At 39.0% G+C, this 25,333-nt stretch overlaps 4 protein-coding genes and 1 long non-coding RNA gene across 5 annotated transcripts in view; 2 read left to right on the top strand and 3 right to left on the bottom strand.

Moving 5' to 3' along the window:
- Positions 1-206: 206 nt before the first annotated feature.
- Positions 207-1,689, bottom strand: LOC148912232 (uncharacterized). Its single transcript, XR_016119501.1, has 2 exons — positions 1,548-1,689; positions 207-1,099 (listed from the first exon to the last, which is right to left on the bottom strand). It is a non-coding gene; the product is annotated as an uncharacterized LOC148912232 (long non-coding RNA).
- Positions 1,690-1,913: 224 nt separating this feature from the next.
- On the top strand, positions 1,914-4,949 carry LOC116297060 (lactoylglutathione lyase). The gene is made up of 5 exons (XM_031705207.2): positions 1,914-2,108; positions 2,229-2,369; positions 2,822-2,889; positions 3,176-3,265; positions 3,613-4,949. Exons 1-5 carry the CDS (start codon positions 1,966-1,968, stop codon positions 3,702-3,704), a joined length of 534 nt encoding a protein of 177 aa, XP_031561067.2. The 5' UTR covers positions 1,914-1,965; the 3' UTR covers positions 3,705-4,949.
- Positions 4,135-16,065, bottom strand: LOC116297058 (zinc transporter 6). Its single transcript, XM_031705200.2, has 15 exons — positions 15,682-16,065; positions 15,145-15,197; positions 14,424-14,510; positions 14,228-14,312; positions 13,608-13,650; positions 13,454-13,519; positions 12,904-12,984; positions 12,562-12,597; positions 11,905-11,999; positions 11,470-11,518; positions 6,434-6,553; positions 6,172-6,274; positions 5,888-5,935; positions 5,737-5,805; positions 4,135-5,439 (listed from the first exon to the last, which is right to left on the bottom strand). The coding sequence occupies exons 1-15, from the start codon at positions 15,908-15,910 to the stop codon at positions 5,068-5,070; spliced, it is 1,536 nt and encodes a 511-aa protein (XP_031561060.2). The 5' UTR covers positions 15,911-16,065; the 3' UTR covers positions 4,135-5,067.
- Positions 16,058-17,917, top strand: LOC116297061 (protein CEBPZOS). Its single transcript, XM_031705208.2, has 3 exons — positions 16,058-16,248; positions 17,086-17,130; positions 17,732-17,917. The coding sequence occupies exons 1-3, from the start codon at positions 16,137-16,139 to the stop codon at positions 17,830-17,832; spliced, it is 258 nt and encodes an 85-aa protein (XP_031561068.2). The 5' UTR covers positions 16,058-16,136; the 3' UTR covers positions 17,833-17,917.
- A 514-nt stretch (positions 17,918-18,431) lies between these two features.
- LOC116297054 (uncharacterized) overlaps positions 18,432-25,333 on the bottom strand; it is a 30,402-nt gene continuing 23,500 nt past the window's right edge. The window contains exons 4-7 of the mRNA XM_089028000.1: positions 21,471-21,603; positions 21,013-21,226; positions 20,523-20,723; positions 18,432-20,115 (exon numbers count right to left, since the gene is read on the bottom strand). Of these exons, the coding sequence (XP_088884126.1) occupies positions 18,766-20,115; positions 20,523-20,723; positions 21,013-21,226; positions 21,471-21,603 (1,898 nt within the window). The 3' untranslated portion in view covers positions 18,432-18,765. The remainder of the gene's footprint in view (positions 20,116-20,522; positions 20,724-21,012; positions 21,227-21,470; positions 21,604-25,333) is intronic.

Genomic DNA, 25,333 nt, shown 5'->3' with positions numbered 1-25,333 from the left:
TAAACAGTTACTCGCTCTGTTTGTTTTTCATGATGAGCCAAAAGCTTGGATATTAGATGATATATACTTAGAGGAAGCATTGATCCATTGAAATTACTGACTTGGGTAAAATGATGGTGGTGTTATGTTTGGCACTAAGATTGGGGGCTAGGCATATACTTTCTCTTTCCTGGCTGCCCCAGCTCTTAATACATGTATTTACAGTAGTCATTCAAAATCTTTAATACTTTTTATAGACCTTTGTAGCAATCTAACAGTGTAATAGACCTATCCCGAATTCGCTTTACTGGTCACGCAATGATGGTTTCAAGTCGAGGTTGAACTTGATAAATAAAAGAATCAAGTTCAGTCTTGACTTCAAACCATTGTTTCGTGGTCAGTCCAGCGTATCCGGGATAGGTCTATTAGATAGTCTCAGTTGATGTAATATATGAAAAGAATAAAAAATACATAACATATAAAAAGATATACAAAGACAATAGATCACCATGGAAGTCAATAATACACTACATCAACTGATGACGCATCACGAATGAAACAAAAAAAATAGTCACAAGAAATAAATTTGGATTGTTTTTGTTGTCAAAGTGCTCCTGATCCTGTATGATTGAAAAAGTATATTGAGAATAAACAAAGCTGTCACTGATGAAATGCAAGGCTTTCCTGGGTGGGGCAAATATCAGTTGCAATATGTGCATCTTTTAGAGCTTAGATTTGTATTCTTCAATGTCACTAAGGATTAATCAAATTCAACCCTAATATTTGCCCAAACTGGGAAAGAGTTGCCTACAAAACATTTTGAGGATGTTTGTAGTACATCTTCATTTTCCATTTGTGTTTCATTCCATTTCAATAAGAATAGAAAATAATAGCACTGGAGTCTTTGCATCTGGATCCCATTTGTTCTTCACACATTCTCCCATATACAGGCAAGACCTATTCATTTCTTTGATGACATTTCATCAAGATCAGTTCTTCCCTTGACCTGCCATATTGGAGCATCTAGTTTTGTGTTTTCTGCTAGTACTTTAAACATCTCTGCATTTCGTCTTTCAACTTCTGCCATTCTTTGTGGATCGACTTGGTCCTTTGGTAATCTCTACAATAAACATTTATCAAAAACAAAATTGTCAACTTGCTTTAGGGTTGGTCATATATGGATGCTCCTTAGCCAAAGGGAATAATGGATGCACCATGATAGTATTGCGATGACAAGAATTTATTACATTTATTTACAACGTTGAGAGAAATTATAATTTCTGAATCTGGAATATTTTATAATAGCCTGACTCAAGGATGTAGGGGAAGGGAGAGGAACTGTAAATGTTCACAGATAAATACTACTGAAAGCCATGGTACCAAATTACATTGCTCATTTATGAGAGTTGCCTTAAAGCTAAGTAAAATTATTAATTCAAGCTTTCATCGGAAAATTAAAAAATGTATATATTCAATTGGTGTAAAATTTGGGGTATTTTATATGTTATGTAATACAAACGTCCAAAATTTTGAATACTTTACAGAAAAAAAACACACAACAGTCTTACCTTTAACATAGTCTCTTTATCTGGTGTTGTAACTCTCATCAACAAGTATCCGGTTCCCATGATTGCCACAGAAACACCGCCAGCAAAAAGATACCTCAGTGTATTGGACGCCATCTTGAATGATATACCAGTTACCAGAGGTCCACAGGAAACCCAAACAATGTGTAAGCCTGTCTATGAATATTAGATATATGATAAATTTTTTAACTAAACGATTCGTTAGAGAATTTGTTCCAGTTTTCGTAGCTTGTAAAATCTTCTGGTAAAGTTTCAGCGACATTTAAGGCCGTTTAGTGGGTTTTAAACGGAATCATGTTTTGGGCTTCCTGTTGACGTAAGGAACGCCTGGCGTATTTTCGAGGATAGTGCACGCAGACGTTCAATGTGACTGAGTATTGTGGAGCTCGGCGAAAAAAAGATGGCTTTGTCACAGGAAGATGTGGATGCTGCTTTGAGTACTCCAGATCCTAGCACTAATGAATTTATTTTCCAGCAGACTATGTTCCGTGTAAAGGATCCCAAAGCCTCGCTTGATTTTTATTCCCGCATTCTTGGAATGAGGTACCTTTGCGCTGATCAGCTGTTTGATTCTCATCCACTACCAGAATCCTTCATTAGTTTTCTTGTTAAATTAACTGAAGGCGGGATGAATTCATTTTTATTTCCTTTATTCCTGAACAGGTTATTGACCAAATATGACTTTCCTGAAATGAAGTTTTCATTGTTGTTCATGGGCTTTGAGAAGGAAGAGGATATGCCAAGTGACCCACTTGAAAGAACAAAATGGGCGTTTACGAGGAAAGCCACTCTGGAGCTTACGCAGTATGTCAAAATTTCCTCATTTGCTAATCAAAAAGTTTAATGAAAGGGGCTTAGATTTGAGAATGTAATAAACTAGAATAGCCTGTATTTTTTTAAGGACTGGAGGGGGGGGGGGGGCTTAGACACATTAGCAAGAAATGGGGAAGCTTAAGACCCCCCCCCCCCCCTTCCGGCCAACTCCAGTGACTCCTTCTCCACTGTCTCTGATACTGAAGTCTCTAGAGTCTTGCATCTTGCATGGCAGAAAGGGTATAGAAACCCCAAACTCCCTCCCCCCAAGACTTGGACTCTAGATCTCCCCTAACCATTTTAGATAAATGTCAAAGAAGGTACAGTTGTTTCCTTCTTTTGGGATTCCATGTTCTGTTTTAAAGAAAGATTAACATTGTATGTTAATTCATCTTTATGATTGCCATCTAGATACTAATGGTATGTCTGTTTACTTCTTGTAGTAACTGGGGAACAGAAAATGATCCAAATGCATCATATCACAATGGGAACACTGAACCTAAAGGATTTGGTATGTGCCTCTATCATGCTGGCAGAATAAACCTGTTGAAATCAACAGTGAATAGCAATAGAACAACAAGGGACCACAACCTGATTTGCCAAACTGTAAGGAAGGAGGGATTGTGGTGGGGAAAATGCTAAGTGAAGAGTCATCAGAACATTCCCTGTATATCTAAAATAAGCCAAAGGTGTTAACCTTGTGTGTAAGACTCACCAACTATGATAATGTACAACGTTTTATATATACTTTATTGTTTTGCATTAAAAGCCAAAATGTTCATTGTTGTGATAAACAGGTCATATAGGTGTAGTTGTTCCTGATGTTGACAAGGCCTGTGAGAGATTTGAGCAGCTTGGGGTGCAGTTTGTCAAGAAACCAAATGATGGTATGATCAATGCTTTAATATCAAAGATATAACCTTAGTCTCTTCTAAACTTACAGAGCCACTAGGTACTGTCTTCACACTGAGTGATGGTATCGATAGTGCACTTGCTTTCCCCTCTTTGGTGTAGGGTTCAATTCCTGGACTTTCCATCACATGCAAATAGTATTTGTTAGCTAGGTCTCCCCATTGATTTTTCTCAAGGTTCTCCTCCCTCTGCAAAATCTAAGACCCAGTGGTTCTTTCAGAGTGTCAATAAAGTTTAATTTTGAATAATGAGCCCCATAAATAATAATCAGCCCTGTTATCCAGTAAATGGTTGACTTTTCTTGTCAAATTTTGCTTCATAGGGAAGATGAAAGGACTTGCATTTATCAAGGACCCAGATGGCTACTGGATTGAAATTCTTAATGCAGATAACATGACAAAAATTTGCCCCTAAATGATGTGCTCTGGTTAATGTCTGCAGAAATGTTTTTTTTGTAGTTATTTTCTAGTAAATGAAGAATTAGTTATGCCAAAATTTGTAACTTTTATTTTGTAGTATGGTAAAAACTATGAAATAGTATGGATATGTTGTGCCATGAATGTACAACAATGAACCTAAAGCTGATATATATGTTATTATTGTCTGGTATTTAACAATAAAATTATATTTTCTGCAGTTATAAAAAAAAAACGATTTTCCATTTTATTGGATACTTAGAGCTTTAGCATGGAGAGGATTTCATTTATTTTTGAAATATTTGAGATTCTATCTTTCGTACATTACTATATACATTGTACTTATTCTACAAGTAATTTTTAAACAAAACAAAACAATGTGACTAACAGCATTACAATAAACATAATAAATAATGATAATATTCCAGTGAAAACATAATTTTGTATTAATTAATCTTGTATAGTAGCTCAACTTGTTGCACAATGCAACTTTTACCTAAAACGTCTGACAATTTGACTTCACAAATATAACAATCTTAGATCTATAATTGAATCATTCTAAAGCTACTTTTTTTGGATAGCTTCATGGAATGAAAGCTTTCACTGAATTGTGCAACATTTTGCACTAAATTTGTATTTTTTGCCAATTAAAAATATATACTATCAAGTTGAATTACCTAAACACAGAAGGTAATAAAGGTCTTTACTCCTATGTATGCTTATCATTAATAATATCCCTTATTCTGTAGACCACACTAGTTTAGGTAACATCCAATAAAATAAACAAGAAATAATACTCAAGAGAATGAAGTTAAAAAATAAATTTCAATAGGACATTTGCATTATGGTTTCATTAACTACAATGACCAGAATTGATGGTTTTCATGGCGGCCATGTTGGAGGAACTTAACAAGAATTGCCAATGAATGCTTTTGTTATATCCTCCAACATGAATGCCATGTCTTGTTATTTAATTCTCTTGGGAATGGTTGAAAACCATCAATATCTTGCACACTTTCTTTTGTTCAGTTAATTAGCACCAATTATTAATTACTATTCTCATGAGGGAATACCAATTTTAATAAGAAAGAACATTCTTGAAGCATTTTGGTTGAGGTAGTCAAATGATGCCATCATGCCAATAATACCCTATTTCAAACTGTGAGTTTGCCATGCCCTGATCAGTCCAGAGCTTGTAATAATATTGTTTTAGTGTACCAATAAAATTATCCATACCCTCCCACAGAGCGAATTTTTAAAAGTCTCCCCCGTTCCACTTACTCCCAGAAATTCAAATTTTCTTCCATACAAACTTTGTAATTTTGTTCTTTCTCTGACCCCTCTTAATTCCTCCGCGTGTTTTAGTGTTGTTTACTAGGTGGTGCATAGGGAATGGTTAATGGACTATCTGTATATTTTTGAGAAGGTTTTGCAGGGTAACCAGAACCTATACTATTCATATTAACAGTATAAGGGTTTTCCGCATTATGTGAATGTGAATGGGAATGTGAATGGGAATGGGAAGGGGGATTTGGAATCTTTGGTAAACTGGGTGCACGTGGAAATGAGGATGGGAGGGTTGCTAGTTTGGTTCCACTGCTAGATCGTATCCAATCATCTTTAAAAACTTGAACTGTTAGATATGTTACATATGTTGATAACTTGTTAGTTACATGAGCAAGAACCATTTGTTCACTGGCATCTCTTCGAATTCGAACATGAAGTGAACCAGCCTAGAAAGGAAATGAAACAAAAGGTCTTTAGCAAAACATTTGATTGCACATAATATGCTATTCTACCAGATTTTTCATCAGATTAAAGTTTTAAGGCTTAACAAATCCTGCTTTAGAGGATGGTTGGCCTGGACTGTGGGCTTTATGAGAGAGACATGAATTTAATCTACTCTAAATAACAAGAAAGAAATATGTAGCTAATTGAACAGAGGTAATAATTTAAGGTAAAAGAAAAATAAGACCAACACTAGGAAATATCTTTGCACCAGGATAAAACATGTTATAGGAATATTTTACCATCTTGCCAAAGGACACTGTCCAAAAATGTTCATTCCTAAATTCCAAAACTCCATCCAAAGTTGAGGCCTAGAAAAAAATAAAAACATTTGTTAAGAAAATGATTTGGCTGAGACGTTCAGAATAGATAAGCATAATTACTGTGCCATACCTCACGCAGACACTTGTCTATTTGGCTCATAATATCTGTTGGGCAAGTCTAAAGAAAATATTGTACATCTGGTTAACAACGAGCATTATTATACATTTTACTAAGTATCTCAATTCTGATTGGTCGAGAGCCCTCAGCCAATCCCTGATATCCTGTGAACTCGACATGATAAATGTATTACCTGTAGGTTTTCCACAGCCTCAGTCTTGATAACTAACGATATCATGCTCAACCTCATCCAATAATTGCTTATCGATAACAATATGCCAAGTATAGAAAAATACCTGTAAAAGAACTTGTCCACTGTAGATACTAAGAGGTAACATTGTGGCCCAAATAACTGTTGTCATCACTATAGCACACAAGCTGTCTGAGGTGTACGTTTTACTGGAACAAGAAAAGGATCAATTTAATGGTATTCTTGTGTGTAGGATGAATATTGATAAGGTTTTTCATTTCAAGTAAAAGTTTGTTGCCATTAATTATGATATTCTAAGAAATATAATTATTGTATTATTATTAAAGGTAGATGACTGTTGTACTTACTTGTAATCAATACAAGCATCTGTTATAAGTACGCATGCAGCACCTGCTATTCCTAATAATGCTACTGGATTGAACTTTTGAATGAGAACTTTACCAAGAAATGGGGAAATTCCACAAATGCTGGAATGAAAAAAATAGAACTTGTAAGAAAGCAAAACATACTGTGAAAATCTTATGTACAAAATGTTAATAGTCAAAAGCCTATCTTCTTCCTAACAAAAGGGAAAGGGGAAATGGGAAGGAACAGGGAGAGGAAAAGAGAACAAAAGGAGTAGTATAGGGAATGGGGGTTCTAGCGCAGTGACCACACGAGGATTTCCCGTTTAAAGTCACTAACCCGTGTTTGCGTAGCCCTCATTCCCTATGAGACCCCCAGGATTACCCGTGGGGGTAACAGCGCACTCGAAATATGTTAGTTTACGCCAGGATTACCCGTGAGGGCAACAGCGCACTTAAATATGTTAGTCACTAGTATAGGGAATGGGGGTTCCAGCGCAATCTCAACACGGGCAAGATCCGTATCAAAAATCCACCTACGGACGACCCCCACTCCAAGTGTGGTTGAGGGCAACAGCGCACTTAAATATGTTAGTCTATATATGGAGTGCGAAGAATGTAAAGAGTTCATTAACGACTTTTGCATAATTTGTCTAAGACCTAAAGTTATAAGAGCATATTTTTGCCCATTGTTTCGGCAACCATTTTCGGCTACCTTTTCTACTCTCGTAGACACATTTTTGCACAAAGTAGTATTTTTTTTTGTGCCCACTGTTTTGGTAGCAAGCACCAGGAATGTCCGTAGGGAAGTAGGTAGAGGCGAAACACCTCTTCTTTTCGTATGGACCCCAAAACGAGACACCGCTACCTTGCAAGGGCTGCGAAACGCCGCTCTTAGTAGCCAAAAACCTTCTGCCCTCTATATATACATGGAAGAGCAAAAGAGTATTTCGGCAACATTGCAAGAGATGGGTATACGTGCGAAGAATAGGGTGCTAGCACATTTGCTGTTAGACAATGCGTACGATGGAAATCTACTGCCCGACATATCCAAGTGCGACTATTTGCACGGAAACGAAGGTACTACCAGCCTGCAGCCGCTATCCGGGCTGCCACCGTTTGTAGACGATGTGTTTGTCTATGGATTTGTCGCAGAGAACGACATGTATGGACGCATATGCAGAAACGCAAAAACGCTGGTATCCAAAATATCCACGGCGACCCAGGAAGCCTTTGGTACGTTCCTACATGTCCAAATAGTACACAGCTGCAGGCAAGGAAAAATAGTAGATCGCGTCTCCCACATGGCAGCCAAGTGGTCCAGCTTGCATGGAGAACCCGCAGCGGTATTCGTAGCCAAAGTAGACACCTCGGAATTGTCCATAGAAACCGTAGAGGAAAAGATACCCAAGTTTGCTACTTTGCTAGATGCGCACGGATATGGTATCTATTCCGTAGACTACACACAGGATTTCTCCGGAACCTTGGATAGAAAAGCTTTGGTGCGCAGATTGTTGCAGATGGGCTACGAAATGCAAGGAGAACTAGGTGGACGCAAAGGTACTATTTTGGACAACACACACCAAGTAGGCAGCCACGTTTGCACTTGGATGGAAGACGGGAAAAGGACTAAGATATACAACAAAATAGTATCGAACTTCGAAGCCGGCGAAGTGCAAAACCCAGTAGGAGCAAAGTTGGCAGAGTATGTGGATTGTCCGAACGACCACCTGCGTAGGACATTCCTGCATCCAGACGTGCAGAAAAGAGGATGCAGCAGAGTGGAAATATCCATCTACGGCAGGGATTTCTCCAAAGAAAACACCAATGCCATTGCGGAGACTATAGAACCTCTAGCAGACATATTCGTAGTACAACCACCCAAAAACATGTGGTTGGCGCTCGCGGAACACTTGGACAGATGTTTGTGTATTTGCTGCGAGGAAACGAAAGAGATTTTCCTGGCGTGGTACTGCCACGCGACAACAGGGCGCATAGCCGGCGTACGCGTACGGGGCAACGACAAGTGGGAACAGTGCGTACTTTGGACCATAGCAGAGTTTGGCCTGCGCAAATGCCCCATATTCCGCATAGACGTGCGTGGATTGGACCCAGTGGAAATACTACCGCTGCGATGCTACACAAAGGATTCTCCCACGGTGTTGGCAGAGTCTAACAAGCCAACCCGCGTGCACAAAGATCCTCCTACTATCGCAGATTTTCTCCCAACTACGGAACACGTGGAGTGGGTTTGGCGCACGAAGAAGGCACAAAAGATAGGAGTGGAAAAGAGTCTCTTCGGAATACTAGAAGTGCCTACGGACCGCAGGATATCCTTTCTGTCCAAGAGAAAACGACAGCAGCGATTGGAAGACATACGGGACGATTTGGAAGGAGACGAGTGGGTAGAAGCCACAAGAAGATACCACGCAGAACTGTCGGAACAAAGGCAGTCCATCCTGCGGCAAAAAGAAGAGGACAGAAAAAGAATAGAAAAAGAATTGGAAAAGTACAGGAAACTATTGGATAGGATTTCCAGAAGAACAGACAATCTGCGTAGATTGTTCTTTGGAGAGGAAAGCCCGTTTGGCCCAGAGACGCCTAGGGCCAAAGTGCATAGGATGGACCAAATACCTGCAGGAGACTACAAGATACTAGGATATGCGATCCCCAGAGACTTGGACGCCAACTGGTTGGCAAGAGGGCACCGCGTAGTATTGCGAAGGAATAGAGAAACTTCTGTAGCATGGGCCACGGAAGCCCTATTGGAAGCGTGCGCGGCTGGGAAGTTCGAAGCGAACGGCAACATACGCACTGCCATACCAGGAGAAGAAATATTGGTGGAGTGGCAGAACAACATAGCCACTGCCTTCGTGCCCGAAGGACCTGGTTTGGATACGTACTACGAATTGGCTAGGAAAGTAGAACATCCCACACACCCGGAAAGACTACTAGAAGTGCCTGCGCCGCCCAACAAAGAATGTGTACAGGCGCTACATATGCATCCAGGCGAATACCAATGTTGGAGATACGCCAAAACCACCTACAGAAAAAAAGAAAGGACGATCCTATTCCTTTCGGAGAAATGTCCGGAGTGTGTTTTGGAGGGCTGCACGGTAGAACATGCTACTACTCCGGTTTGGGGACACTTCTTGGACGAGCAAAAGATAGACTGGACATCGCAGCCGCCGCTGTACTGCAAGATAGGCAGAGAAAAGACAACCAAAGCAAAGAAGAAAGACCGGCTAGTGCACGTCTCTACTCCATCTCCGGAATCCTAGAATTTCTCTGCGGTTTCGTATCCTCCGCTGGATGTCTGTAGTAGACAACTTTGGGTGGTTGCATGCGCGCCCAAACGACAGCAGCAATGCCTGCGACTGTAAATAGCACATTGCCGGCTATTTGCCAGTCTATTTTCGTGGATACTTCCTCTACTTCGTTCTCTATTTCTTCCACGTCTATTTTCTCGAACGAATCTTCTTCCTCTTTTTGCTCCATTTTGGCTAGCAATTCCTCCTTTGCGTCTCGGAGTTCTTCTCTAGCTTTTTGGAGATCGTCCAGGACTATAGCAAAGGAATCCTGCACTTCTAGGAAATGTTTCTGCAAATCCGTAGTAGGTGGTTTCTCGGGAATCGCTACCTCCAAACCATTCTCTCGCTCTATCCTGCGTATCTTTGGTATGCCTATGCCGTACTTTTTGGCTACCTTTTGCAGTCCTACTCCATTTCTCCTATCTTCCAACAATCCTGCGATTTCTTCCTCGGATAGTATTTTGGGTGTTGCCATATATATCTACGAATACGGTTCGAACATAGCTAGGTACCTATGGATCCATAGGGGTATTCCGTGGGTCCATAGGTATATAGATGTATCTCTACATAGCTGCGGGTATGGTCGCATACATGCTAGGAAAGCAAAGAACAACACAAATACTTTTGGAGATCTTGGAAGGTCTCTACAGACTTCGCATACCAGGCTACGTAGCCACTTTGGCGCAACTACCGCGACGTAGATAGTAGAAGGGAGGTGAATCGCCTCCCTTGCTACGAGGGCACTGTTTCGGGGATCTGGAAATTGCTACTACGGACATTCCTGGTGCTTGCTACCAAAACAGCGGACACAAATATGTGTCTACCAGGAAAGCCCGTGTGGGAGTAGAAAAGGTAGCCGAAAATGGTTGCCGAAACAATGGGCAAAAATATGCTCTTATAACCACATTCGTAACACTGTGCTGACGTGTCGTCTTCTATTTGCATTTTTTTACCACAACACCAAAAGGGTTCTGGCTTAGGTACGATAACTTTAGGTCTTAGACAAATTATGCAAAAGTCGTTAACGAACTCTTTACATTCTTCGCACTCCATATATAGACTAACATATTTAAGTGCGCTGTTGCCCTCAACCACACTTGGAGTGGGGGTCGTCCGTAGGTGGATTTTTGATACGGATCTTGCCCGTGTTGAGATTGCGCTGGAACCCCCATTCCCTATACTAGTGACTAACATATTTAAGTGCGCTGTTGCCCTCACGGGTAATCCTGGCGTAAACTAACATATTTCGAGTGCGCTGTTACCCCCACGGGTAATCCTGGGGGTCTCATAGGGAATGAGGGCTACGCAAACACGGGTTAGTGACTTTAAACGGGAAATCCTCGTGTGGTCACTGCGCTAGAACCCCCATTCCCTATACTACTAAAGGAAATAATGAAAAAAGGAAAGTGGAATGGGAAAGGGAGAAAAAGGAAATGAAAAGACAAAAAAGAAAAAGGGAGGGAAAAGAAAATGGAAAATAGCAAGTAAAGGGAAAGGGAGAGGGAAAGGGGAAAAAAAGGAAATGAAAAGGGAAAAGAGAACAGGGAAGGGAAAAGAGGGAATGCATAGGTGAATGGGAAAGTTACGTTAGTGTCAATTCACAGGGTGTGGTATCGTTAGGTATAAAATGATCATGATTATTTTTGAAGTCTGTGAAAGCATTGAAGGTTACTATAGTACAGTAAGTTTCATCATTGAATATGGAACATGTGCCGATAGAGTACTCACTTGTGACCAAGATCTATCACAGCATCCTGAAGCCAATTGGATGTAGCAGCTAATGCAATGAAAAAAATATACAAGAAAATGATTATTTTCTCCCTGTTACAGGCTAAATACTATAGCTGGTCAGTCATGACGACTGGACAAATTTGTCTTAGCTTGGTAATATCTTGATCATTTCTGTTTTGAGGTTACTGGTCAAAATGCTAGGCAAGGCAAAGATTTGACCAGACAAGTTCGAATTCTGGCTGGACATTGTCCAATGACTGGCTGTCATGTTAAGCCCTGGTATTACCAAGGCCATACCTATATACCATTCTTACTTCAATGTCATTGTGCAACAACTGTTGGACTATTGTCAGTGGAAATGGCCTACTATATCTACTCACTTAGGATACACATACAAAGATACAAAATGCAATGTGACAAATTACCAATTACCTTTCGAAACTTCATTCAGTGCCTTATTACCAGCCATAAATGTAACAAGAAGATGTAGAAAGAGACCAGCAATGGCAAGGACAAATAAACTGTCACTGAAAAATAAAATATATAAAATCCTTGTAAATGTGTCCATCACATACATGAACATGTTAACAATGTGCAGTTAGTTTACCAGAAAATATCAATATCACCATAGATGAGATGTGTTACCATGTTGAGCAATCCCAACAGTGCCTAGGTTTAATCAAGGTGAATGTCCACATTTAAACAGAATTTTTATTTTTGTGGAGAGAGGAAAACTGGAGGATTGATAGAAAAATCCTTACAGCACAGGATATGAGGGTGATGGGCTTAAGTAAGTATCTACAGGAGAAAATAACCAACAAATGATTTTGCTCATGAATACTGTATTGATAATAATTGGTCCAAAGTTTCAAAACCATGACTACCCCAGTCAATGTTAGGTCACTGATAGATGCCAACAACCAATTTTTAAATTTTTATTTATTTATTACATTTTTACATTTTTACTGCCAACAACCTATGCCTTTCTCAATTCCTGGAGTAATGGAGATCTGGTCTTTTAGAGGGGAGACAGATATTTAATGCAACACTAATTATTAATCATTTATTCAAGGTCTAATGAACACTTACGTTGTTACTTCAGCAGGCATCAATAACCTTTCAATACTAAATTGAAAAACAAAAGAGGAAAATAAATAAAAATGCCAATACTCCAGTTTCAAAAACTCTTTGCTCAGCCTTAGTCTAAGTTGTGCATTATAATATTCAGCTATTCAACCATAGCCTGTGGAATTTCAATCAACTTGTATTGTACCATAGTATGTACATTCCTTACTATACAATGGACCTTAATGAAAGAAAAGAAAACATTTGTACACAATCGAGGCTACATGTAAGATTGAGTAAATGCGAACTGGAAATGGGAGTATTAGTATTCAGAAATTCAAAAAACAGTTGAATATAAAGCAATACCTTTCTTTGAAAATAAATAGTGCTCCAAACATTGTTAACATTGTAGAGGAAAAAACTGAAAGCACTTCATATCTTTCAAATCTGTTGAATGTAAAGAAAAAAGGTGAAATACTAACAGTGAAATCAAATTGGATTATAAGGATAAAGAATATTAAAAAGTGAATCTTAATTACTGGTGAATATTGGTAAAGAAAGAAATGATAAAAAAGGGAATAACAGGAGTGAAAAGGAAAAACATTTCCCCCATTATCATCAACATATTATAATATCATCATTATCTTCATCACTGTCACTATCAACATCACTGCTGCTATCACCATCATCATATCATCACCATCTTCATCACCATTTAAACCAGTATCAGCATTATCAGTCATCATCACCATTATCAAGATCATTTTAATTATCATCCCCATCCCCATCACCATCATCATCGACTCAGTCTAAAAGGAACTTCTCTCCCTTTTTTCTTTTCATTTCCTTCCATTTGGGATCTTAGGGGGAAAAAATTTGGTGTTGAATGGCAACTTTTTTATTGTATCTTTCTTACCCATAGGAAAATGACTTTGTTGGTTTTTGCAGCGAAACCCACAGAGACAGAAGACATGTAGCCAAACTAAAATAGAAAACAACGACATGAAAAATGTTTTTTTAAAAACACTTGGAACTCGGAAATAATGCAGTATTAGTAATAACATTCTCACCTCAATAAATCAAATATTGTTAAATAACTAAATGCCATCAAAGCTGAAAAAATTGAAAACCTGGTTATCAATTTGAAAAGATATAAATAGAAAAAGGGTCCTCAAATAAATGATCGAGGAAATGCATACGATTCTCTGTTGTCCAGACTTTCATTGCTGGTTGCAAAAACGCTCGAGGCTATTGAAACAATGATGGATGCAGCTTGGGTTTGTGTGTGTGTTTTTTTGACAATTAAAACATAGAGTATCTAGTTTAAGAAAAAATGCAATCAGCATGAACAATGGAAATGGCACATTACTATTGATATTAACACCGCAAGTGGGATAGTTGTCAGTACCCTAATAGACAATAGACATCTGAAGGGCATAATGTTTTCCCATTTCAGTTCTCTTGACAATTAGATCTTAGTTTGAGTTGTGTCCATATTCATGTGTCTAGTCAATGATGTGCAACCGTTACAACAAGAAAGGACCCTTTAGTGAACTACAAGTGGTCTGAAATGGGAAAACATAATGCCCAAGGTAAAGAGGTCTACTGTATAAGTCAGAAAGCTAATCAACAAAGCAAAGCTTGGAAAGACTGTTTTACATCATATATTTAATCATGGTATAATTATTACCTAAGCTATTTGTTGATCCACTATACACAAATAAAGTAAATGTTAAAACCAAATTCAATAGGAATAACCAGAAGATCTTCCAACCCTAAAACAAAAAATAAGAATGAGAACTACAGTAGGACAGGTATTAAATACAAAATACAAAATACAGGCATACTACGTAATTTAGGAAATAGTAATTTAAAAAAAATCTTACTTGTTTTTCAGCTAAGACTGTTTTGAGCTCCTTTCTGACAACATTCATTAATTTATATGTTCTTTTTGGAAATGGTTTAATAATACTCTGAAACAATATAAAATACTTTACATTAGTATTGTCTGTTTTCAAGAATATACAGGTTGACGTCTTGCACTATATTCATGCCGATGAGCCAAACGATAGAAGATATTATGATGCATGCAAATGAGATGCAATGAGACAAGCATTGTATCAACTGGATAGCCTTACTCTTACGATTGATTTATCATTGTGGGGTTCAACTCACTGTGATAACAGCTATTGTTTTTGTCTACGCTAGTGGAGATACTAAATGAATGAACAAGAAGTGAGAGGTGGAAGAGAAAGAACTCAGAAAAAATTTGAGTTCCAGATGGGATTTGAACCAATGACCTTCTGTAATCTAGTCAGACACTCTAACCACTGTTTGAGCCACTGGAAACTCTAATGGTAAGCTATGGTCATCCATGGGTTAGACCACATGTATAATAGCTTACATATTATGTACTATAACCACTATACTGCTACTTTTTCTGTATATATTTTTTAAAGCCAATATCCAACCATTAAATCAATACATAATCTACCATTTGTTTAATTATTCATTTTATATAGGTAGATTATTAATCAGCTGAGGATTATTATATAGTTCCCATAAGCCGGTCATCACTAGAAAAGTTCTGTATTACTCTAAACTTACTGATAGTGGTTTGTTATTTGTTTCTTGGGATCCTCTCTGCCTTAGGTTTTGTTCTGTAAAACGAAGAATGTGAGTATGAAGAAGTCAGTCAGATATTGACACAAATGTGGAGCTAGCCCCAATAACTCTATCAGCTGTTTTATTCTTAGAAACATTTTGCAAAATTCTGAACTAAAATAAATGAATGACCTAGCAGTTGTTGTTAACCAAGATGATAAATAGATAAATAAATAATAATAATAAATAGATAAGATAACAAAATACAGAATAATTCATCACATTTATGAAGAATTACGAAAATGAATAAGTATGGTTATTAATATAATAGTCTATTGAAACGAAATTTAAAATGTTAATAGTTATTATATTAATTTTTGTACAATATTTATAGCTTTGATGGTTATTTGTACTGCATAAAATTTAAGTAGACAGTATTTGTACAAAGGTAACCAACTTTTCAATTAAGGATACATATGAATCTTTAATCAAAACATATTAGCTGCGCAATAACATAATTTATTGTTTTTATTCCATTACCTTGTTCATTAATATCTTTTTCATTAATATCAATATTTACTTGTCCGGCTAATGCCTTCTTGTTGGGAACATAACGAAGAAATCTTCCTGTATTCTCAGTGCTCGGTAGACCATTCACATTGCTACTATTGTACGAATAAACACCCAATTCAGAGCATTCTGACGCTGAACTTGGGTAAAATCCTGTACCATGTGGCTCTTGGTGAGCATGGCTATGTCCATGATCCATTTTTGTGGTTAGAATATTGAAATAAGGAGTAGAATTTTGCGTTTTAAATGAGAGATAGTAGTTCGGCTTTTTTCAATTCGGTGCCATTTTGAAAATTGAGCCCGCGAAGAGGACACGTACGTACTAGTGCCAGTCCTAAACGGTTAGAGTGGTGAAATGAACCAACTTTTTCATATAGACTCTGCACTTTGTAGGTTACACTATATGTGTTAAGTATTTATAGGTGATGAGGCTGAGTGCTAAGGGTAAATGGTTTATCCTCAGAGCTGTGATTGTTGGTGAAGTGGCAGCATTCTTAGCCTCGTTTAGGGTATGGCACAAGATGAATACTGATCAAGGTACCGACGTAAAGACTTACATAATGAATATGCAGTAAACCATTTTGTACATTATATATATGTGTGTGTACGGTACTATCAAGGACAGATCCAGGAAGTGGATTGGGTGGCCAGATCCCCCGCCCTTTAGATTTGAAAAATAGTTAAAGTGCTACTATGACGAAAATCGCTCAAACTTGGATTCAGCTGAAACTTCCTAAAAATACTCTTTAAAGGTCCAATAATCACTGTATGAAGTGTTTTCTCGATATTCAGGACGAAAGTATGATATTTTTACGATTATTTTTTGGAGTCTGTGACGTCATACACTCAACTTCGAACATCGCTCCATACATTTCTTTGTAGTTTATGATCAAAATATCAGTAGTAAAGGGAGAAAGAAATACCTAAACACCCCAAAATATAAATTATAGTCACAAGTAATGTGAAATAAGCACATTAGCCACCCTTTGGGCTTCATAGGAATAAAATAAATTAAGGATTTATATACAAAGAAATATATGTAGCAATGTTTGATGTTGAGTGTATGACGTCACAGACTCCAAAAAATAATCGTAAAAATATCATACTTTCGTACTGAATATCGAGAAAACACTTCATACAGTGATTATTGGACCTTTAAAGAGTATTTTTAGGAAGTTTCAGCTGAATCCAAGTTTGAGCGATTTTCGTCATAGTAGCACTTTAAAATAAAAGATGTAGGGAAAACTTAATAAGGGCACTATATTGGGATGCATTTCTAGGTAACCTGTCCCCCCTTAGAATTGTTCTGGATCTGAAACTATAACATGATGATAATGATTTTTTCCTATTCTTTTTTCCAACATTTCTATTTAGACTATAGAAAATGGATGAACAACAACTATCCATCAATATTAGAAGGTATATAAAATATTGGATATGATTGGTTTTGATGTGAAGCTAGTGTAAATGTATATTATCAATGAACTATATTTGTTTGTTAAGTTCATTAAATATTAGGAAGAGAAGAAAAAAAGGAAAAAGGGAAAAGAAAAAGTGCGACCAGTATCATACCATGACGGCTAAACAGCTATGACAGGAGGAAGGAATGATTGAATCTGGTCTAATCTGATTTACTGTACATGAGAAAGAATTCTCAGTTAATTTCCAAGAGGAAAAAGACTATTGTTATGCTTCCTCTACTGTCATGGCTGCCATCATATGATGGTGCAAAGCCTGTATTGTACATTAGATTAGATGCATGAAAGTGGAATGCCATTTTGATCATCATTTTGAGGATGGCATCAAGGCCAGTACTGCTGAAACGTCAAGTTTTACTGTGGAAACAGTAAAAATTACTCATTTTTCATAGAGTGCTATTATTGGAAGGTGAATTGCTAATTCTGTAATGGCAACCTCTAGGCCAATGTATGTGATATGTTTTTTCAAGGTGCCATTCTTGTGAGATCCTTATTAGGGATTACATATTGATGGCAAAATTAATACTTTTTGCTGAACACAGGTTTCTACACAACAGCTGAACTTGGAGGGTTTGCAGATGTGAGAAAAGATGATCTTAAAGCATGGAAAAGTGAAAGCAAAACTAACACCAATATAAACTAATTACAAGGCTCTAATCATAGCAAATAAAGCTGTGGATACAATTATTTTGAGTTGGAATGCAGGAAATAAAAGGATCGGACAAGTACCAAGGACCAGGAAAGTCCATGGCAGTGAAAGGAAAACATAATGTACGCAGGCTTTATTCATTTGATGTCTGTCCAAGAGAAACGGTGGACTACTGTTTAGAGCTAATATTAAGTAGCAATAATTGATACTGAGCATGGAAATTTAAGAATTCAATAGCCTCCCCTCCCCCCCCCCCCCCAAATTAAAAAAGGAACTATGAATGGGTGATTATGAATCTGAATTAAGTGCAAAGTTTTATCCTTTCAGACAATGTGTCATTCCTTCTGATAATCCGTTTCTGCATCAATGATGCCTTAGACTTCAAGATAATCCTATGGGATGAGTCAAAATAATTTTGATTATTCACGAAAGGAGTGACCCATGGTCTGAAATGCTAATGGAAAAAAACCAAAACATATGCACGAGCCAAACATGGTCTCTTGCTAGTTATATGATCAAAATAATATGCATGGATTCTGAAAATGTATTTCATATCTTTTTATTCCCATACCAAACAGTAAAAATACAATATATAAAATTGATCTAATTATTTATTGTATATACCTTTTATTAATATTTTCTTGACATTATTTTGCTCTTATATTTTGCAAAAACTGGAATGTGTTTATCTGCTTTTTAATGAATTTATCTTTTACCAAAGTTGTAATTATTCTTTTATCAGGTGTTTTTCTAAGGTCCTGAGCTCCTTTTTTCATGAGCAATACAAAGAGTTCCATTCAAAACTAACAGTAGTAGTAGGTAAGAGTGCTTTATTCTAAGACTAAGGTCAACTGATTTAAGATATTGGAGTGTTGTTTTGGCATCTGTACTGCTTCTTGATTCAAGTTTTCTGCCCATCCAAAATGTTCAGATCATTTTGAGATTGATTTGTAGTTTCATCTGCATGGAGCACATTGCTGCAGTCTGGAGCTGAGTGATTATTAATGTTACCCAATGAGCTGCTATAACCTTCAGTATAATGTCCATTTGATGTTTGCATGTTATGATTATGAACTGTATTGGGGTTTTGTCCGTTGCGATAACTTTTTTTTCCTGTGCTTCTCCTTTATCTTCTTTTTGATCAGTTAACACATCATTTGAAGAACTAAGCCTTCCATTTTCTGTGACTGCACTCTTTGTATATTCATTGTTATGACTGTCATTTTCATCTATTAACATATCATTTGGCTTATTAGATGTGTTAGATTCTTCATTGTTATCTGATTCTGGTTGTGTCTTTATTCTTTTCCTTTTGGTTGTTGTTGCTTGACAACATCTACCATCATCATCTGACTCACTATCCTTGGACGATGATGATGATGAGGACGAGGATGACGATGATAACTGCCTCCTTTTATTATTTCTCCTAGCTATTTTAACATTATGATTCAAATTTGTAGCTGTTTCATTGTCTTCTCTTGAGCTGCTGTCGCTACTTAAGATTCTAGTTCTTATTCTATACTGTCGCCCCCTCTCCCGAACCCTTGTCGCACGGAATGCTACTGTTTCAGAATTTGTCTCATTCGAATGATCTTCAAGTAATTGCTCAGGAAGGGCTAGTCTGACATTAGGTTCATCAGAATCATCAGAGGATGATATGATTGCTTCCCTCGTAATTTGTTGTAAAAAATTACTTTGGGAATCATTTGAATTAGAAGTTCCATCTTCAATTTCCCTTCTCAGTTCTCTAGAAACATGTCGTAAAAAATATCCTGGAGAATTCTCCTGGCCACTTTCTCCCTCTTGTGTTTCAGTAGCTCTCTGAAGTCCCCTTAGGAATGCTGCTCTACGAATACGTCGCATTCTCTGGAGGACAGCTAATGAATTAGCAAGATCACTTTCATCATCAGAGTAATGTGATTCACTTGCCATGATATTATGAGTCCTTCTGGTAATTGCTACATCTGTATCACTATCTGTACTGCTCTCGCTACTTCTGAGCCCCAAAAAACTTGCATAGATATCATCACCAGATAAACTACTTTCACTGGAGTTCCATCCTCTCTGCTCTCGCTCAATGAGAGAATCAAAAAAGGCCAACATCCTGGGATCTTCATCTATGGACCCCCCTTCATACTCATGGGTCAGGGGTTGGCCACTGTCCAGCACAAGATTCACATAGTCATCATGTGTATAGAGGATGCGCTTGGGCTCTGATAATGATTCTGTTTTGTAGATACTCCCCTGACCTCCAGGAAGATTCCAAGGACTCCAAACCTTCAGAAATCGAAAAAAAAAACTCAATTTTCTGCTGGCTTAATTCTAGAACATGGTATTTCTGCCCTTCCCACCCTCTTACAAAATATTATATTTGTTTCTTTTATTATTTTCTTCAATAATTTATTTCAGAATTTTTTTACGTCCCTAGCGGTTCTTTGATGTAATATGGCAATACTGGATAGAAACTTGGCTACTTGAAAGTCTAACCATTTGTAGATGTAATTACAAAGGCAGCACTTTCTCCTCAGTTATTTGAAGACCTTGGGTGTTGGTTAGGTTGGGGGTTTGAACCTCCTACACAACAGTCCAATGCTTTACCAAATGAGCCAACTTGGACTATTACTGACCAAACATCCTTTTAAAGACATAGACAAACATCACACATACACACATCATATCTTTACCTTGATAATTTTTTCTACTCCAGCAGAAATAATCATACATGTGGTTGGGTTATAACGAACTTGATTAACAATAGATCTGTGACCAGAGAGAACTAGAAATGCTCTGTCAACAGTGATGGGTTCTTGCATTGCCGTGCTACTTAATATTTCAGGAATTTTCCATACATATACATTAAAGTCATCTGAACCAGATATTATATACTGTAAAAAGAAAAAATATCAACAATGTCAATTCTAAATATGACACTTAAAATCAATGACAACTCAATCAAGGTGATCTCGCCTTGTAGTGCACAAAGGATTATTTAGCAAAGCGAACAGTTCCTGGATCTAAGGGAGTGGTGCAGGGGGTGCGCACCCCCTTTAGGTGAGCAGAAATCTACTGCATTATAGGTGCTTGAATTTGTAAATGTCCTGATTATAATGACAATACACCACCTCCTAAAACAATTGGATCCAACCCTGTTTCGAGATTAGTTTTTTTAAATACCTGATCCTTGTCTCCAGCAAAACAGTGGCTCTTCATCGTGCAGACATTATTATAACCAGGATGTTCAAACTCTACCAGGGCAGGAGTTTGCTCGATACTGTACAAAACTGGAGGTAATCGCCGTCGCAGAGCTGTGAGAAAGGTGCCTGTCATGTTCCATTTGACTCCCATTGCACATAACTTGGGTATTGCACTGTTATACTCATGTAGTACTCTATTTTATGCAAGAATGTTATCTATTAGTTATTTTAATGGTTTCAACGACAGAAGAAATGAATTTGTAGTAGAAGGGGAGTGAGATGGCTTGCTGTAACATTTATGAACAGGATTTTTTTCAGTTTAGAGGTACACTTTTTATGAGCTTGTTGAAAAAAGACAAATTTCATCATCTAGATTTTTTTTGGCAATTCCTCTGTATAATACTGACTTTTATTTAACCAATCATCAGTTTTACTCACCTCTTTGGGAATCTAACATCCCATAATTGAACACCTTTTGATGAATTAGCTGTTGCAATCAGGACACTATCCACAGGATTGAAAACAGCAGCGTGAAATGCAGAGGAGTAATCAGCTATATATTGAGAAGAACCTATCGATGACAATGATCAACATGAGTTAATGAAATATCTAGGAATAAACTCACACATCTAAGTTAAAACCTTTAAGTTTACACCATGTAACCATAGTATATGTACTATTTTTAGACCACATGGTTTACTAATCATTCCTAAATCAGAGTGATGGGCTGATCATTGGACAATGATTGAATTGGAACTTGCCTGGTCATATTTTTGCCTTATAATTACCAGTCATTGTGACCAGTAACCTTCAGCCAGAAAGGTATGGCAGAGCTAAAACTAATTTGGCTGGTCAACATAACTGGCGACCGACCATCTGTCATTTTAAGTTTGCTGAATTAGAGTCTAAAATAACGGTCAGAAATCAGACAACCTATATCCAGAACTGGGACTGGGTCAAATTTGTGTCTTGACGATCATTTTGACCAGTAATGTTTAGTCAGAAATAAGGTATGATTGAGATAAAACTAATTTGGCCTGTGATAATGACTGTTGACTGATTAGCCTTCATTTTAAGCCCTGTTAATATATAGTTAATAATTAAACTAAGTATATATGATATCATGGACAAAATACGTATTATATTGGGTATAACTGAGTTGGACTGTTTGCTTGTTGACTGGGTGATGGGAATTCAAATGAAGATTTTTTTATCTTACTAAGCTAAGTAGTTATATCAAACTAGCTAGTTATATTGACAGACCAGCAGCAGTAAGGGGGACTCGCGATCGATGCCGTATATTTGCGGGTTTAACCCGCGGAATTACGAACGCGGGTACAGCAGATTTACGGGGTTTCCTCGCGGTGTGTCCTTACTGCTGCTGTGTTGGGTACCGCAAACGGAGGTTAAAATATCCTTTATATATAGATGGATACCATCAAAAGCATTAGAAATAAAACTGTGCGCAAGCTCAGAACTCAGGTGCTGGACCGCTTAGACGCCGACTTTGCCTTCACGACATTTATGGAGGGAGATACAGACGAGACGATGGACGAGGAAAGAGCAGAAAGGATAATCAATTTTAGAAGAGTGTATGGATTGTCAGTGCCTCGACAACCATGTTTCGACTACCTTTTTTTCGTGTCCCAAAAGATGCCAATCCGTGTCCCAAAAGATGCCAATCCGTGTCCCAAAAGATGCCAATCCGTGTCCCAAAAGATATCTGGGACGCCTAGAAGAGTGTATGGATTGTTTTTCCAAAAGATGTGCGTTGTCCAACAAAGGCCACATTCGTAGTATTTGCTTCTCCCTCTATATATAGAGATGGACTCCCAAAAGACTATTTCGACAACATTGCAAGAGATGGGCATACGAGCGAAGAGTAGGCTGTTGGCGCATTTGCTGCTGGACAATGCCCACGACGGAAACCTACTACCGGACATATCCAAATGCGACTACTTGCGTGGAAACGAAGGTACTACCAGTTTGCAGCCGCTAGGAGGATTGCCGCCATTCGTAGACGATGTGTTTGTGTATGGGTTCGTCGCAGAACAAGACTTGTATGGGCGGGTGTGTAGAAATGCGAAGGCAGTAGTATCCAAAATATCCATTGCAGCCACGGAAGCGTTTGGGATATTTCTACCAACCAGCATGGCGCACACATGCAGAAAAGGAAACATAGTAGAGCGCGTGGCCCATTTGTCCAACAAGTGGAATAGCCTGCACGGCGAACATGCAGCCACCTTTGTAGCCAAAGTAGACACCTCCGAGTTGCCCATAGAAGCCGTAGACAAAAGCATTGCCAAGTTCTCCACCTTGCTACAAGCGCACGGATATGGAATCTATTCCGTGGACTACACGCAGGATTTCTCCGGCACTTTGGACCGCAAGGCTTTGGTGCGCCGCCTGCGGCAAATGGGCTACAAAGAACAAGGAGAAGCTGGTTGGCGCGAAGGCACCATTTTGGACAATACACACCAAGTAGGTGGACATGTTTGTACTTGGGTGGAAAAGGGCAAACGGACGAAGATATACAACAAAATAGTGTCGAACTTCGAAGCGGGAGAAGTGCAAAACCCAGTAGGTGCAAAGTTGGCCGAACATGTGGATTGCCCGAACGACCACCTGCGTAGAACATTCCTGCATCCAGACGTGCAGAAGAGAGGATGTACGCGCGTGGAAATATCCATCTACAGCAGAGATTTCTCCAAAGAACACACCAATGCCATTGCGGAAACCATAGCACCGCTAGAAGACATATTTGTGGTGCAGCCACCCAAAAACATGTGGTTGGCACTTGCCGAACTCCTAGACAGATGTTTGTGTATTTGCTGCGAAGAGACAAAAGAAATCTTCCTAGCTTGGTACTGCCATGTGGGAACAGGAAGAATAGCCGGTGTGCGCGTGCGGGGCAACGACAAATGGGAGCAATGCGTACTTTGGACCATAGCAGAGTTTGGCCTGCGCAGATGCCCCATATTTCGCATAGACGTAGGAGAATTGGATCCGGTGGAAATAGCCCCGCTGCGATGCTACACGAAGGACTCCCCGACGGTGCTGGCAGAATCCAAGTTCCCCACCCGCGTGCATGCGAATGCTCCTACCATCGCAGACTTTCTCCCAACTACGGAACACGCGGAGTGGATATGGCGTACGAAGAAGGCACAGCGCTTGGGAGTAGAAAAGAGCCCATTCGGCATTTTAGAAGTGCCTACGGACCGCAGGATTTCCTTCCTATCCAAAAGAAGACGACAGCAGCGCCTGGAAGACATACGGGACGATTTGGAAGGAGACGAGTGGGTCGAAGCCACGAAAAGATACCACGCAGAACTGTCGGAACAAAAGCAGAACATCCTGCGGCAAAAAGAAGCAGACAGGCGAAAGATAGAAGAAGAGTTGGAAAAGCACAAAAAGCTGTTGGATAGGACTCGCCGGCGCAGCCGCAAGCTGTGCGAGCTGCTGTTCGAAACACATACGAAGGTACACCGCATGCAAGAAATTCCCCCGGGCGCCTACAAAATACTAGGATACGTAGAACCAAGGAACAAAGACCCCGATTGGCCCTGCAAAGGGCACCGCGTAGTCCTACGCAGCGGCAAGGAAGCGTCGGTGGCTTGGGCTACGGCTGCAATGTTGGATGCATTCGTGGCAGGAAAGTTCGAAAGCAGCAGCTACGTGCACACCGCCATACCTGGGGAAGAAGTACTGTTGGAGTGGCAGAACAACGCAGCTACGATCTTCGTACCCGAAGGCCCCGGTTTGGACACCTACCACGAATTGGCGGCAAAGATAGACTATGCAATACCCAAAAACCCATCCAGACTACTGGAAGTTCCAGCGCCGCCAAACAAAGAATGCGTGCAGGCGCTACACATGCAGGAGGGCGAATACCAATGCTGGCGCTATGCAAAAACCACCTACAGGGGCAAAGAAAGGACCATTCTATTCCTGTCCAGCCGATGCTCCGAGTGCGTATTGGAGGGCTGCACGGTGGAACATGCAACCACGCCCGTCTGGGGACACTTTCTGCAGGCGCAAAAAATAGACTGGGCGCATATTTCGCCGCCTTTGTACTGCAAGATAGGCAGGGAAAAGACCACCGCCAACAAAAGAAAGGATAGATTGGTGCACGTGTCCACCTAGGACATTGCATAGATCTTTTTGGGCTGCAGGGGCCTTCCAAAGTAGGTCTTCGTATTTCGTGTTGTTTTGTTGTGGGATTGCTAACAAGCAACAAGAAATACGAAAACCTTTTTTTGGACTCTTTGCAAAGATAGGAATTTGGAACTCTTTGCACTACT

This window comes from Actinia tenebrosa, unplaced genomic scaffold (genome assembly GCF_029948245.1).
Source record: "Actinia tenebrosa isolate PJP-AT-01 unplaced genomic scaffold, QUT_ActTen_1.0 PGA_scaffold12__29_contigs__length_12842862, whole genome shotgun sequence".
NCBI classification, from domain to species: domain Eukaryota; kingdom Metazoa; phylum Cnidaria; class Anthozoa; order Actiniaria; family Actiniidae; genus Actinia; species Actinia tenebrosa.
Note: the sequence above shows the minus strand (reverse complement) of the source record. Positions and strands in the feature narration are given on the sequence as shown.